The sequence below is a fragment of the Camellia sinensis genome, chromosome 3 (genome assembly GCF_055761805.1).
Source record: "Camellia sinensis isolate YWXY chromosome 3, ASM5576180v1, whole genome shotgun sequence".
NCBI classification, from domain to species: Eukaryota; Viridiplantae; Streptophyta; class Magnoliopsida; order Ericales; family Theaceae; genus Camellia; species Camellia sinensis.
Window position 1 is genome coordinate 98155610 of NC_138963.1, and position 15233 is coordinate 98170842.

Here is a 15233-nt window from a genome sequence, read left to right on the forward strand (position 1 = left end):
TGTTCATTTGATCATCTCCATCATAGAACAAGTAGCAATAATTGACAGTATATATATATATATATATATCTCAGTAGATGGTAATTATTTGTGAGAGTATTACTTCTTAGTTTGATTATGAATGTTGAATTAAATATAAACTATAAGGACCATAAGGTATTGAAAAGAAGAATAATAACATTCAATTTTATACGTATTTCGACAAAACATTTGTTGCTTTAAGTTTTGGATTACTTTCTTTTTTTGTTTCACTTGGTTGAGAAAAGACCATGCTTTGAACATTTTGCTTGTTTGAAATGGGAAACCATGTCTGTGTTGTTACCTTGTGCGTAACAAATTGAATTGAGCTTCCGTGTGACAATTTCTTTCCTACTTATTGACAATAAACACGTCTGTTTATATGGTCAGCTTTAAATAAGCATGACACAAACAAATTGTTCGCTTAGGTGTTAGGGAAAGACAGGCCCCTCATGGTACAAATCGTTTCATTTGGTCCCACCCTAAAAGAGATTTATGTGACAAGCCAAATAGTGAATGAAAAAACAATATAATCTATCTCAACTTGAAATGCGTGTTCTCATTTCTAAAAAGTTCAATCTGTGCTTGAGTTGTAGGTGACAAAAAATGGACAAGAGTTGGATGACGATAAACAATAGGTTGACAAGCAAATAGTATCAACAAGGGGTGAAGGCATTCCTTGATTTTGCTGTGGCAAAGTTAGGCGTAGAGGATGACAGTAGGTGTTTGTGTGTCGATTGCATTAATGGCACAAAATATAGGAGACAAGTTGTGTGGATGCACTTGATTTGAAGAGGAATGGCATCTTCGTATATAACTTGGGTGCACCACAGGGAACATGTTCCCATGTCTCATCCTAGTGTATCTAATGACCAATGTGGAGGGAGTGGCAAATGTATGACAGATATCGATGATCCGCCCATGGATGAATTGCCTATTATGTTGGAAGAAATTTACGTGAGTGGTCTTATGGATGATCATACCGACGAGGAACCTAATGGTTTGGAGAGGAAGGATTTGCATAAGTTCACTAGGTTATTTGAAGATGCACAACGCAAAGTTTACCCGACATGTGAAAAGTTTTCTGTGTTATCATTCGTCATTAAGATGCTTCATGTAAAGGTGTACAACAAATGGAGCAACAAGTCATTCGATATGGTTATGCAGGTATTCAAGGACATTCTACCAGAATGTGATCAAACAATTCCATGGACACTCTATGATGCTAAGAAGTTCTTACATGACTTGGGTTTGGGATATGAAACAATTCATTCGTGCAAGAATGATTGTGCACTATTTTGGAAGGAGAGTGCTAATTTGGAGAAATGCCCTACATGTGACGCATGTAGATACAAGTTGAACGATGATGGTGGTAAAAAGATTCCACACAAGGTACTGTGGTACTTTCCTTTGACACCGAGGTTGAAAAGACTGTATATGTCCAAAAAAACAGCCGCAAATATGAGATGGCACAATGAGAAGCATGTGGATGATGACATATTAAGGCACCCGGCCGATGGTGAAGCATGGAAGGACTTTGATAAGCAACATCCGACGTTTTCTGATGACTCTCGAAATGTAAGGCTAGGGCTGGCAACAGATGGTTTCAGTCCATTTGGAAATATGAGCACATCATATAGCATGTGGCCCATAATCTTAATGCCTTACAATCTCCCACCGTGGAAGTGCATGAAAGAGCCATATTGCATGATGTCATTGCTTATTCCCGGACGTTCGGCACCTGGAAGAGACATTAATGTTTACTTGCAACCATTAATAGAAGAATTGAAGAATTTGTGGGAGTATGATGTGCAAACATATGATGCATCGAATAGGCAAATTTTTAGAATGCATGCAGCGGCAATGTGGACCATAAATGACTTCCCTGCGTACGGTAACATGTCAGGGTGGAGTACAAAGGGTTACTTGGCTTGCCCTAATTGTAACAATAATGCATCGTCCCAGGGATTACGAAGTAAAATAGGATATATGGGTGCTCGTCCCATGAAAGAGCCATATTGCATGATGTCATTGCTTATTCCCGGACGTTCGGCACCTGGAAGAGACATTAATGTTTACTTGCAACCATTAATAGAAGAATTGAAGAATTTGTGGGAGTATGGTGTGCAAACATATGATGCATCGAATGGGCAAATTTTTAGAATGCATGCGGTGGCAATGTGGACCATAAATGACTTCCCTGCGTACGGTAACATGTCAGGGTGGAGTACAAAGGGTTACTTGGCTTGCCCTAATTGTAACAATAATGCATCGTCCCAGGGATTACAAAGTAAAATAGGGTATATGGGTGCTCGTCGCCACTTGCCTGAGAACCACACTTGGTGAACAAGTAAGCTCTTCAATGGTCAAACGGAGCATAGGTCCAAACCTTTGGATTTATCGGGGGACCAAATACTAGTGCAAATTAATTCTGGGACTTACAAGCCGTATGGAAAGTACCCACAAAATCAAAAACAACAAAGGAATGAACATCAAAATTTGAATTGGAGCAAGAGAAGCATTATGTTTGACTTGCCCTATTGGAAAACGTTGAAGCTTCGACACAACCTTGATGTCATGCACATTGAAAAGAATATATGTGACAATGTCGTTGCGACACTTTTGAGCATAGATGGAAAGAACAAGGACACAAACAAAGCACGCTTAGATTTAGAGGACATGAAAATACGTAAAGAGTTACACTTGAAGAGGCGTTCTAATGGGTCCTTTGAGAAGCCTCCCGCATTGTACATATTGTCTGTGAAAGAGAGAAAAGGTTTTTGTGATTTCTTGAAATCAATGAAGTACCCTGATGGCTATGCAGCAAATATCTCCAATTGCGTGACCGCTCAAGCTAGAAAATTATCTGGCCTCAAAAGTCATGACAGTCATGTCCTTATACAACGACTTCTTCCAATTGGGATGCGTGGTTACCTTAATAAGGAAATCGGAACGACACTTTTTGAGTTAGGAAATTTCTTCAAACAATTGTGTTCATAGACATTGAGGCGTTCAGATTTGCAGAAATTGGATGAACAAATCGTACTCATACTTTGTAAGCTTGAGATGATTTTCCCGCCGGCTTTTTTTGATGTCATGGTCCACTTGGCAATTCACTTGCCTCGACAGGCTATGCTTGGAGGCCCAGTGCAATATCGATGGATGTACCCAATTGAGAGGTATTAACTCAGCCCTCGTATTACTGTCAAATTTTAATTAATACTTTACTGCTGATATAAAGATTGTAGTATAACATTGTCATCGGCTTGCTCGTTAGGTTGCTTGGTCGTCTAAAAGGGTTTGTGGCCAACAAAGCTCATCCTGAAGGTTCTATTGCCGAGGCTAACATTTCCAAAGAATGTACAACATTTTGTTCAATGTATTTGGATGGAGTTGAAACATTGTTTAACCGCCCAGAAAGGAATTATGACATGGGTGACTGTGGCCCAGGGTTGGTGGTATTCACTCAAACTGTACGTCCCTTTGGTCTAATGACAAGGGCGTCCGATGTGTCCGTAGCTGAACGGGAGATGGCTCATTGGTTTGTCCTACACAATAGCACAGAAGTGGATAAACACGTAGAGTATGAATCCTTCAAACGCATTTATAATGTTTTTGTAGTAAATTGATTAGTCTTTATCTTAGTAAATATTTTTGAATCGCATTTCTTGTAACTAGGGAGCACAAGAACTTGTTACACCAAAGAGCCAGTGCGTTCGACATCGAAAACAGACATCGAAAAGAATTCCCTAAATGGTTCAAAGATCATGTAAGCTAGTATTCTCATATCCTACCATAAATCAAACATTACGTAAATGTCACGCATGCTTGTAACATGACACATGTTCTTCATGTAGATGAATGAATTGCGAAGCCAAGTTTTCCCCGAAGCAACTGATGATATGTGGTCATTAGCCAATGGTCCTAGTGGCTTAGTGAACACATATTCAGGATGTATTTGTAATGGTGTCCGTTATCATACTATTGACCGTGACAACCGTCAGAAAAGTCAGAATAGTGGATTAGTCGTGGAAGGGGAGCATTGTAGCACGCGCCCGCGAGGGACCCCCGCTACAGTTCGGACTCAATTTGTGTCACGGTCCTTAATCTGAACCAAAGAGTCCAAATCCAGCAAATCGTTTTGAGAAATAGATTTTTGAAAAGAAGTGCCAAACATGGACTGCTTTGCCAGATACAGAGTCGCCACCTAAATATTTTATTTTAGGGAATTTAGGAAACCCTGACTCGGTGCCAAAGGCCACGTGTCCGTCATCACCAAAGTTGCCTCAGCTCGGGAACTTGGGTACGATTGGGGAAGGTCGGCTATGAGCACCCCCTCTCGCCTGATCTGAAGATCGGCCTCTACTAACCATGATATCCGTTTTTGAAAACCTTATGTGTTCTTATTCCGGTTATTAGCCTAGAATTACTATGTTATGCGCACAGCAAACAAGTATAGACTAGATTGCCTAATTTGGGAATAAGCATTGCATATCCGATTTGTTTTGGAAAAAATGTTTTGGAATTTGCTACTCGCAAGTAGGCTAAAACACGGATTTCAATGAGCTATTCCAACCCAGACAATCCAACCTTCACCCACAGGCACTCAAGCAGTTATATCACATAAGCAGCTAGCCTCATGGTAATCATGCTATCATGGCAACACTCACACACATGCAAGGATGCTAAGGCATAAATACTTACATCGTACTCCGTGCCAAAACAAAGAACTCGTTAGCAATCAATGTATGATCCAAGTCCATGTTCAAATGCCTAATGCAACGCATACGGAATGTCACTAGAGTGGGCTCGGCTAGTCTATGAATGACATGTGAAAATGCACAAGTAGCATGTATTCAAGTTAGTTTTCAAATACTAGTGCAGTTAGCATGATGCGCCGAGCCCGGTGCATGCAATACTGATGAATGATGCACGCATGCATAGCATAAGGTATGCTAAATTAAACATGACCTATTACTAACCATCAAAGCAGGTAAGTAAAAGGGAGAAAGAAATGGGGGTGGGAAGATATGCACACACTCACCCACACTTATTACAAATTCACCCTCACTCGGAGGGACCAAAAGAATAGTACAAATTAACTAACTCGCAAGCTAATTAATTATTACAAATTACCTAGTTAATTAACAAATTAACTAAGCTTAGAAAAGCAAGGAAAAGGGCCTCGGGAAGAGAGCTCGATGCACGCGTGCTCGGGTCTTGCTTGGAAGTCCATTGCCATGCGCAAGCTACCTCTGTTTTCCCTGCTCTGCCACTCTGAAAACTTCCAAAGTCTCATAATTGCTTCCCTGGACATTGGGAGACACCACCGGCTGGAGGGAATTATCATCGGCTGTGATTTGGTGGTCATCGGCCACAAATGAAGCTATCGGCCACTGATGAATTGCCGGTCGGCACTCTGTGCAGTCGATCGGCAAAAAAGTTCCTGCAGAATCTGTTTGACAACAGCAGAGGACAGGGCTTTGCATGGCATTGTAATTCAAGCAATGTATGCACCAATCCTATTCCTTATCACGTGTATGACCCAAAGGGACATGGTCCTTGGTTCTCGGACCATCAATCGCGCATTTCAATGCGTGATGGCCCAAGAGACCAAGTTGTGCATTTTCATGTCAAATGAAATGCAAACCAAATGAGAACATAAAGGCCCAACCTCTATCACTTGACTTCAAGAGGCAAGGCATGCATGTTCAATGCGATGCAACCTAAGCATGTTAGCTAATATGCAACATGGCACAAAAGAGAGCATACAGACATGCAATGCACATTAGGTACACGAACTAAGCAACAAAGCAAACAAGCATGCCATAATTATGCAAACCACTAGAGCATGCAAGATGTAATCCAATCACGCAACATACTAGCAACTTGACCAATGGAATGCAAAGCGAATGCAAGTGATTTCAAGCATGTAACATGTGCAACCAAAGAATGCAAACATGGGATGATGCAACAACACTTGAATGGCATGCAAGGGATGGACTTACACTAATTGGACAGCTCTAAGTTAGGTCCAAAACAGTGGCCAAAAGCTTAAGAAAATGGGACCAAACACACATACACACATGCACATGTTAAGGCCTAACGCTTAAGCATCAAAGGACAACTTTTAAGCACACTTAAAAGGGAATAATCATGGACGTATGGCATGCATTATAAGCCTTGAAAATCAGGCTATAAGAGGTGCCAAACCAACTTAAAAAAGACGAACATTAGCATGCAAATGGTCCAAGCATTTAAAGCAAGTCAAAGGGGACTTAAACCATGGCTAAGCCAACCAAGCCTCACAAGGCCAAGAAGGCTTAAAACAGGTCCAAGACAGGCCTAGACCATACAAAGGGACCCCCTAGATGGCATCTAAGCGGCTCAAATTCAAAAGTATGCATAAAGGCCAAAACATGGGGCATACAACATAAGCTTTCAAAGCATTAAAGAGGTGTCCAAGGCAAGCATACAAGCATATCAAAGGGACTTAAATAACATGGAAAATGATCCCAACCCACTAAATCGAAGCAAGTGATGCATGCAACACACTCATACACTTAAGGCCAACAAACCAAAAATGCAAAGGGGCTATATAATGCATGCCATGGTCGACCAAAATGGCTAAGGACAGACCTTAAACATGGCGAAATAAGCATGAAAGCTTCACAAAGCTAAGCTTAAAGCATGCTAGAACAATGGTTTACAACCTAAGGCATGTTAAGGCAACAAAATGGCATTACAAGGCATGGATGCTAAGCAAGCATGGTATACCAAAACCAACTAAAAAAAGAGGCATATTATGATATAATAAGCACAAAAATCAGCTAAGGCATGGTCAACATGAACCTAAACATAGTGCTCCCTCAAGAGGCCAAAAATGGTCCTTTTCAAGGACAACAAGGAGAGGGGGTGGCCCTCTCCCTCTTGGGACCTCAAGGCACCATCCTCACCTCTGAAATCCCTCAAGATTTCAGTGGTGAGGAGGCCCAAACACCAAGGTCTCGGAGCTCACTCAAAATGGCACAAAATGGAGCCTTACAAGGCTTAAGAGGGGTCAAACAACCCCAAAGCTTGAAGCAACCTCAAACAACTATTTAGAGGGCCTAAAAACAGAACTTTTTTATGTTATACACTAAACACAAAAATAGTTGTAAGGTTGGCAAAAATACAATGCAAGAAAGGGGTAAAAAGGAGCAAGCTTCTTACCCTTGAAGACCCTCTTCAACAATGGAGCTCCAGCAGCTTCTTTAGGTTGAAACCAGCTCCAAAACTCCAAGAACACTCCTTTGGCCCTCAATAACCATGAGAAGGTGTAATGGTGGGTGCTTGTGAGCAAAAGTAAGACAAAACACACACACTAAGCTTAAGAGAGAGAGAGAGAGAGAGAGAGAGAGAGAGAGGATAGATATAAATTCCTAACCCTAATATCAAAGCTCTCTAAAAATGTTCTCTAACCCTAAATCCAAGAGAGGAGACTCTCTCTTATAGAGCTCTCTCTTGTAAAGCTTGTCAAATAAGCTTGTCAAGAGAGATATCCCTCCATACACGTGTATGGAGGGGAGAAAAGGTGGGTGCCAGCTAGCTGGCACAAAATATCTATCAAAAGTAGATGAACAGTGATCGGCCATTCAAAATTGCCATTTTGGCAAAATAAATGGCTGACCGGCAACAAAGAGTGCCGGCCGGCAATATACATTGCTGATGGCATAAAATCACTGGCCAGTGGCCTCAAGCCATGGCCGGTGATGTGTGGGGATGCCTCACAAGGCATTCCCTGCCCCTTCAAGGCAAAACACAAGTGTTTGGTGCAAAACCAGACACAACACGGTCGAGTCGAGAGATCCTGAGGTAAGGCGCGCAACCGAGACCTCCGGGAACTCAAGACGAACACAAACAACGGTAATCGCCAAGTGTTCCAATGGTGACGTCCAAGTCTTGAGGACAGTCAAAAATGGGGTGTCTACAGTTGCCCCTCTTTGACAGAACTCGAAAGTCATAACAATGACGGGAGTGAATGTCAAAGTCCAGAGACGACCCATTTTTGACAAGGCCGAAGACTCAGACAATCATGCAAGACAAACAAGATATGCGCCCGAAGGCAGGGGCAAAATGCAAGACAATGCACAGAGTCGGACATAACTTATGATCATGCAAAGAAAGCTGTAATGAAGCACACATGCGACAGTTTTAAGCTAGCATACACCAAACTACACTACAATGTAGAAAGGATGTAAGAGAATTATGCAATTCTCGATACGTCTCACTCGGAGGATACAATACTTGTGCGGCTCGTCTGGTTGCACCAGCCTCAAATGAACCGTACATACAATATTGTGCCTGAAAAGAAAGCAAACTTAACAGGTACAATATTTGTTAGCAACATGCATGACAATGCAAAAGTGAATGCAAAATGATATGCAATATATACAAAACTATGTATAAACAATGCAAATGAAAGTGCAATGCAATTGAATCATGATCCAATCATGAACGGTTCGAAACCACACCTATGTCAAATAGATTGATGGAGGTAGCAAGTCCGTCTACCATAGAACGGTCAACAGAACTATGAGTAATGTAGACGGACACAAGAACAAGTATTGGGGGGGGGGAATGACAAAGGTGGGGAAACGACCCGCTGGGGAAAGGACAATGATCCTAATGCCGGATGCAACAATTACACTACAATGTAATATATAATGAAAATATTGGGGAAATGGCAATGGATATGGCACGCGGGCCAAACCAAAATCTTGCCTAGGCAAAGCATGTACGCATACAAGCCACGTCTAACATAGAACGGTCCACTGAACTATGCTTCGACACGAAAAGTATGGGCACATACCGGACCAAGCTCAACGTGGACAGGCGCAAGCCATAGACGGGGGGTGATGCAATGAATGCATGCAAATTCCAATGCGATATCTACTGGGGTGGAAAAGATACGATGGATATGGCCTGCGGGCCAAACCAAATCTTGCCTAGGAAGGGCATGTACACGTACAAGCCGCGTCTAACATAGAACGGTCCACTGAACTATGCTTCGACACAAGAAGTATGGGCGCATACCGGACCAAGCTCAATCATGGAAAAGCGCGAGCCATAGGCGGAGGTGATGTAGTGAATGTATGCAAGCTACAATGCAATATCTACAAATATGCAATGGAAATGCAATATAATGGATATGGCCTGCGGGCCAAACCAAATCTTGCCCAGGAAAAGCATGTACACATACAAGCCGTGTCTAACATAGAACAGTCTACTGAACTATGTTTCGACGTGAAAAGTATAGGCACATACCAGACCAAGCTCAATCATGGAAAGACGCGAGCCATAAACGTGGGGTGATGCAGCGAATGCATGCAAGCTATAATGCAATATACACTATGTTACAATGATGCATGACAAAGCAACTATTTACGATGGTGCATGACAATGCAATTTTTTGTTTTTGTTTTTGAAATGCAAATGCATGATGATGCATAATGCATGGAATGCGTGACAACACGCGGCTTTTAAGATACATGACAATGTAAATGGACTGTGCACATCAATGCACTAAAGGTCTTGCACCTTCCGAGGATTTAAGGTCTCCTAGACCGTAAAATACAATACCTGTGCGGCTCGTCTGGTTGTACCAACCTTAAATGAACCGTACATACAATATCGTGCCTGCAAAGAAAACAAACTTAATAGGTACAATGTGATTAACAACATGCATATTAATGTACTTGAAAATGCGTGACAACGCAAAGCAAGTGGGAAGCATAACAATACTGTGAAGGCACAGACATGTAAGTGGAGTACGCGGTCTACGCAGGCAACGAAATTGATCATAAGCATGCGGTCTACGCAAGGAAAACATGCGGTCTACGCAAGTAATGAAATTGATTACAAACATGCGGTCTACGCAGGTAATGAAATTGATTACAAACATGCGGTCTACGCAAGGAAAACATGCGGTCTACGCAAGTAATGAATTTGAACAAACATGCGGTCTACGCAAGTAATGAATTTGAACAAACATGCGGTCTACGCAAGCAAAACATGCGGTCTACGCAAGTAATGAATTTGAACAAACATGTGGTCTACGCAAACAAAACATGCGGTCTACGCAAGTAATGAATTTGAACAAACATGCGGTCTACGCAGGTAAAACATGCGGTCTACGCAAGGAAAACATGTGGTCTACGCAAGGAAAACATGTGGTCTACGCAAGTAATGAAATTGATTACAAACATGCGGTCTACACAGGTAAACCATGCGGTCTACGCAAGGAAAACATGCGGTCTACGCAAGCAAAACATGCGGTCAACGGAAGTAATGAAATTTATTACAAACATGCGGTCTATGCAGGTAATGAAATTGATTACAAACATGCGGTCTACGCAAGTAAAACATACGGTCTACGCAAGCAAAACATGCGGTCTACGCAAGTAATGAATTGAATGCATGCAAAATGCAATGAGATGCGCAAGATAGTGCGATTGACATGTGATGCACATGGGGCAACTTTTGAGTTTCGTAAAAGCCAAAAGGATACAGAAAGGATACACCTTGCACGAATTTGAGTGCCACGCACAGAAGACAAGACCCGAGGTCAAAATGGAGGCCGGTTGAGCGTCGAAAATGCACTGTTTTGCACTGTTTTGAGCACTAAAGGCCCCGGACCCCACACATAACTCAAACAAGGGTGTAGAAGGCTCTAAAATCACTGTAGGAGACCACCGGATGTCCACCGGCCATCAAAATGTATCACCGGCCGTCCATCGGCCATCATACAATTTTCATCGACACAATATTTTGCCGACCGGCAAAGAGTGTGGCCGACCGGCAAAAATTCCCTGTATCGGGGCAGTTCTGTCATTTGGCCACGGGTCTTTTAAAATAGGGCTTCTAGCCCTATTTTGTTCACTTTCTTTTGCTCGAAAATCCTCTCCCTCTCTCTCTAGAGTGTTTTCCTCCTTCGATTCTCTCATTTTCGTGCATTCTAGCCCCCGTTTCGTTGTCCGATTCGCGAATACCTTCGCGTTTCGAACGTTTTGAACCGAACGAAACTTTGTTTCGGTGTCTCTTTCTTGATTTTCGCCACTCGGGGCTCATTTCCCTCGAGTTTTTCTCGATACCCGTGCCTTTTCCGCACTTCGCTTTTCCGGCGTTTTCCTGCCCTCTCGGGGTTGACTTCCTGTTGACTTTTCACATTCTCGCCCGGTTTTTCATCTTCCGGAAATTTTCACATCCTCTTCGAGATGGCGGACGATCTTCCACAGGGCGGGACCCCTCCAAAGCTCGAGATGGATCCTGAGGCCGACCCCTTGCCACTTCATATCCGGCCGTTCGACCCGGAGACCTACAGGCCTGCGGTTCATGTGATGCTCGCTAATGGACTACGCCAGTTCCGGAGCTTCGAGAGGGGCGTGGCACCCGAGCTTCTCCTGCGTGAGCCTACCTCCCATCTGTCCTTCGGCGCTTCCGAGGTAACATTCTTTCTTCTGTTTTATTATTTTCCGCAATGTAGAACATAATTGCCATTAGTTGATTCTGTTCTCAAACTGCTTAGCCCGGATTCACCTATACACCGTACACTGTAGTTGATTGCAAACAAACTTACAACCGATATCTGTTTGAAACTTACACGTGCACACACACTGCACTGACCCTGAATCACCCAAACACACGGCACACACTATATTTTACTGCATACACACTGGTACCCGGTATCTGCTTGAGTCTGAAAACATGCACACATGCCGTATTTGCCCTGAACCACTCAAACACGCTGACACATCACACGTTGTAGTTCACTGTAAGTACACCGGCACCCGATGTCTGTTCGAATTTGAAAACATGCACACTTGTTGTATACCTGTATGCTTCTTAAAACTGCATTTTGAATATTGCCTTGCAATTGTTGTTTTTGATTACAGGGGTATTCCCATACCATCCGTGGGTATGGGAATATCGTCGCTCGGGATTGGTACCTAGAGCTTCCAGACGCGGTTCGTCACATCATTGACGAGGCCGGTTTCGGTATCTTTTGCAGGGGGCTCTCCCGGCTCACGACTTGTAGGCCCTTGCTCGCCGCTTTAGTGGAGAGGTGGTGGGATACCACCAACTCCTTCCACTTCTCCGCTGCGGGGGACATGACGATGACCCCTTATGATTTCTCGATGCTCATCGGCATTGGGGTCGGGGGTGATCCGATCCCCTTCGACACCGATATGGGTGAGTGAGACGCCGCCCAGCTGTACTTGCTCGGCACTCAGCCTCCCCTCGCTTGAGCAGGGTTCGTCAGGTGCTCTTGGTTTGAGAGCCATTTCCGGATTCAGCCGACCTTGGCGGAGGAGGCGCAGATGACCCCAGAGGAGGTGGATCAGTATGCGTGGGGCTTCATCATGTTCCTCTTTGGGACGACTCTTTTCACCGACCGGGCGAACACCATGCCTCTATGTCTGTTGAGCCCACTGGTGGATGTCAGGCGGATCCGCCATTATGACTGGGGGGGCGCCGGCTTGGCCACTTTGTATGGTTATATGAGCTCTTCTTCCCGTCTCAGCGGACAGCTTCTCGGTGGCTACTGGCGAGCTTGGGAGGTACATCTTCTTCCCCTTTTACATTTCTGCTTCATGTTTTCTGTATTCTGTACACTGCACACACCACGGTCTGCCTCTCACTGACTATATACTGCACACGCAGCACACATATACTCTGCTTTACCTTGACTGTATACTGCACACACTGTATACTCTGTACGATACACTGCACAACACACGGCTCTGTCATTTCTACTTTATTCTGTATTTTGCTTTATCTAATAGTCATACTTATATCTGTTTTGCAGTTATGGGTGTATGCCTACTTTCCCAGGCTTGCCCTAGTACCTGATGTGGAGACCCCACTTGGCGTCCCTTTTTCTCATCGCTTTGATGTGCGATGCGTGCGGAGACCACGGGAGTCTTTTATCTTTTTCCACCGCTACTTCGACACCATCACCGCCGCGGAGGTACGTTCAACTTTAGAATTTGCTTAGGCTTTGCTTAGCACTGTATGTTTTCAATAGCAGTAGATAACAAACTGTGTTTCATTTTCAGATCACCTGGCAACCTTGGGCTCCGTTGCCAGCCGTGGTGAGGGATCACTACGAGGGCGTAGAGGAGACTGCCCGTTGCCGGATTCTGTTGGAGGGCCCGGTTTGTCGGGCTTGGTACCTGGGCGAGCGTTTCTTGCGTCAGACCCTGGGTTTACCGGAGCAGATAGTCCCGGGTCCACCTCCTACACATATGAGGCATACAGAGGGGTTCTCTCTTGAGCAGATGAGGGACTACACCGTCGGCTGGGGTGCAGAGCATCACAGAGGTGAGGGTGACTACTCAGAGTACGTCCGGACCTACATTATGCGATCATTGAGTGGTGGCCGTCGAGTTGAGGGAGAGAGGCCAGCGGCGCTGGCGGCTGGAGCGGGAGCGGGGGCTGGAGCAGGAGCGTCGAGGAGAGCCCGAGTCCGCGGCAGGGGTGGAGTTCAGAGAGGGCGGGGGACCAGCTAGCCTACTCTGCCCACTTTACTGACATACAGAGGGTAGGATGGGGCGACCTACCAGATCCCCTTTGCTCCTCCCCCGACTGATCATGATTTAGCCGGTATCCCCGACTTGCCTCCGGTATGTATTACTTCATTTTGCATCTTGCATTGGCATTTCATTTCAGTTTATTCGATATTCCGTGGAATACTGATACATCTTGTACTCTTGCAGGCGTCCTCCGAGTACACCTGGCAGTCCGTGGAGTTGAATGCCTCCATGATGGGGATGCTACAGCGGACCTTCGACCTCCTGGTCCTCTATAGTATTCCGGTATGTTCTTCTGATCACGGCCTCAAACCATACTCATAAGCTGCTTCACATAATCTGGTGCACAACACAACACTTGATAAGCTGCTCACGCCATTCATACACTGTACTCATACACTGCATTCTGCATTGATAAACTGCTCACGGCATTCACACACTGTACACTACATTCTGCACTGATACACTGCTCACGACATTCACACACTGTATTCATACACTGCATTTTGCCCTGATACACTGCTCACAGTATTCATACACTGTACACTGCATTCTGCACTGATACACTGCTCACAGTATTCTGATGTATTTGCCGTTTGCGCTTTTCAGCCTCCCTTCCAGATTCCTCCGGTGGGTGGTGCTCTGGCTGGGCCCTCTATTCCTGCTCGAGGAGGGCGTGGAGACGTTGCACATCCCCGTACCAGGGGGGGCGTGTTCATGTCAGGAGTAGCTCTTGGGCGCCGACCCCTGATGATGACGATGATGATGATGACGAGTCTGAGGCAGAGGCAGAGGCCGGGTCATCTGAGGAGGTTGGAGACGACTCAGACTCAAGCTCAGATGACGGTGCTGATGATGATGCCCCTGGACCTTCGTCTAGGAAGAGGGTGAGGACAGATCCCCAGGCCCGAGACTACTGATGATGATCCAGATTGCTGCTTTTTTTCTTTTTTGTACTTTTTCTTTTTCTTTTTTCTTTGCTGATAGTTAGATTACCCTATACTGCTGTAGGCAGATTTTTGTTTTCAAAGCTATGTACTCGAAAAAGATAATGAAATGAACAAACTTTTTGCTTAAAAAGTGTTACATTTACATATCTCATGTATTGCATCACATCACATCATGTTACACCTCAATGTGAATGGAATTTACCCGTTGTCTGAAAAATTAAGCATTTGTACCGTAATGATCAGATAACCAAACGGCCTCATAGCAAAACAGCCCAGGCAACACACGGCTCAAACTGAACGCACAGCCCATACTCTGTTGGGGATTAGTCTGCATACAGCCCCCTAACACCACACTCGGTTCATTCTGCACACAGCGAATCCTGAACAAACGGCCCAAACCTAACAAGACGGCCCATGAAGGTTGAATCCACTAAAGTCGAAGCGCACTCAAATGCGATCTGAAACCCAAGAGCTTCAAAGAGGCCCGGTGTTTTCCTGTTCACACTTATCGGGGATGGACTCTGCAGTTGTATGAAAGAACCGAATCATGTTTTTGCACAAATGTGGAGAATGGCACAGCATTCTGAGCATAAAACGATTTTCGAAATAAAAAAAGGATTTTCAACCAGGGTATCGAGCCTACAATTGAACACAGCGGGAAGGACTCAAACAAAAGGGTACACGACCTAAACAC

General features: G+C 44.4%; 1 protein-coding gene across 1 annotated transcript; it reads left to right on the forward strand.

Annotated features, from left to right (window-relative positions):
• The first annotated feature begins 816 nt into the window (after nucleotides 1-816).
• On the forward strand, nucleotides 817-3647 carry LOC145821714 (uncharacterized). Its single transcript, XM_082918266.1, has 4 exons — nucleotides 817-2091; nucleotides 2575-2910; nucleotides 3019-3197; nucleotides 3296-3647. The coding sequence occupies exons 1-4, from the start codon at nucleotides 817-819 to the stop codon at nucleotides 3645-3647; spliced, it is 2142 nt and encodes a 713-aa protein (XP_082774392.1).
• Nucleotides 3648-15233: the final 11586 nt, after the last annotated feature.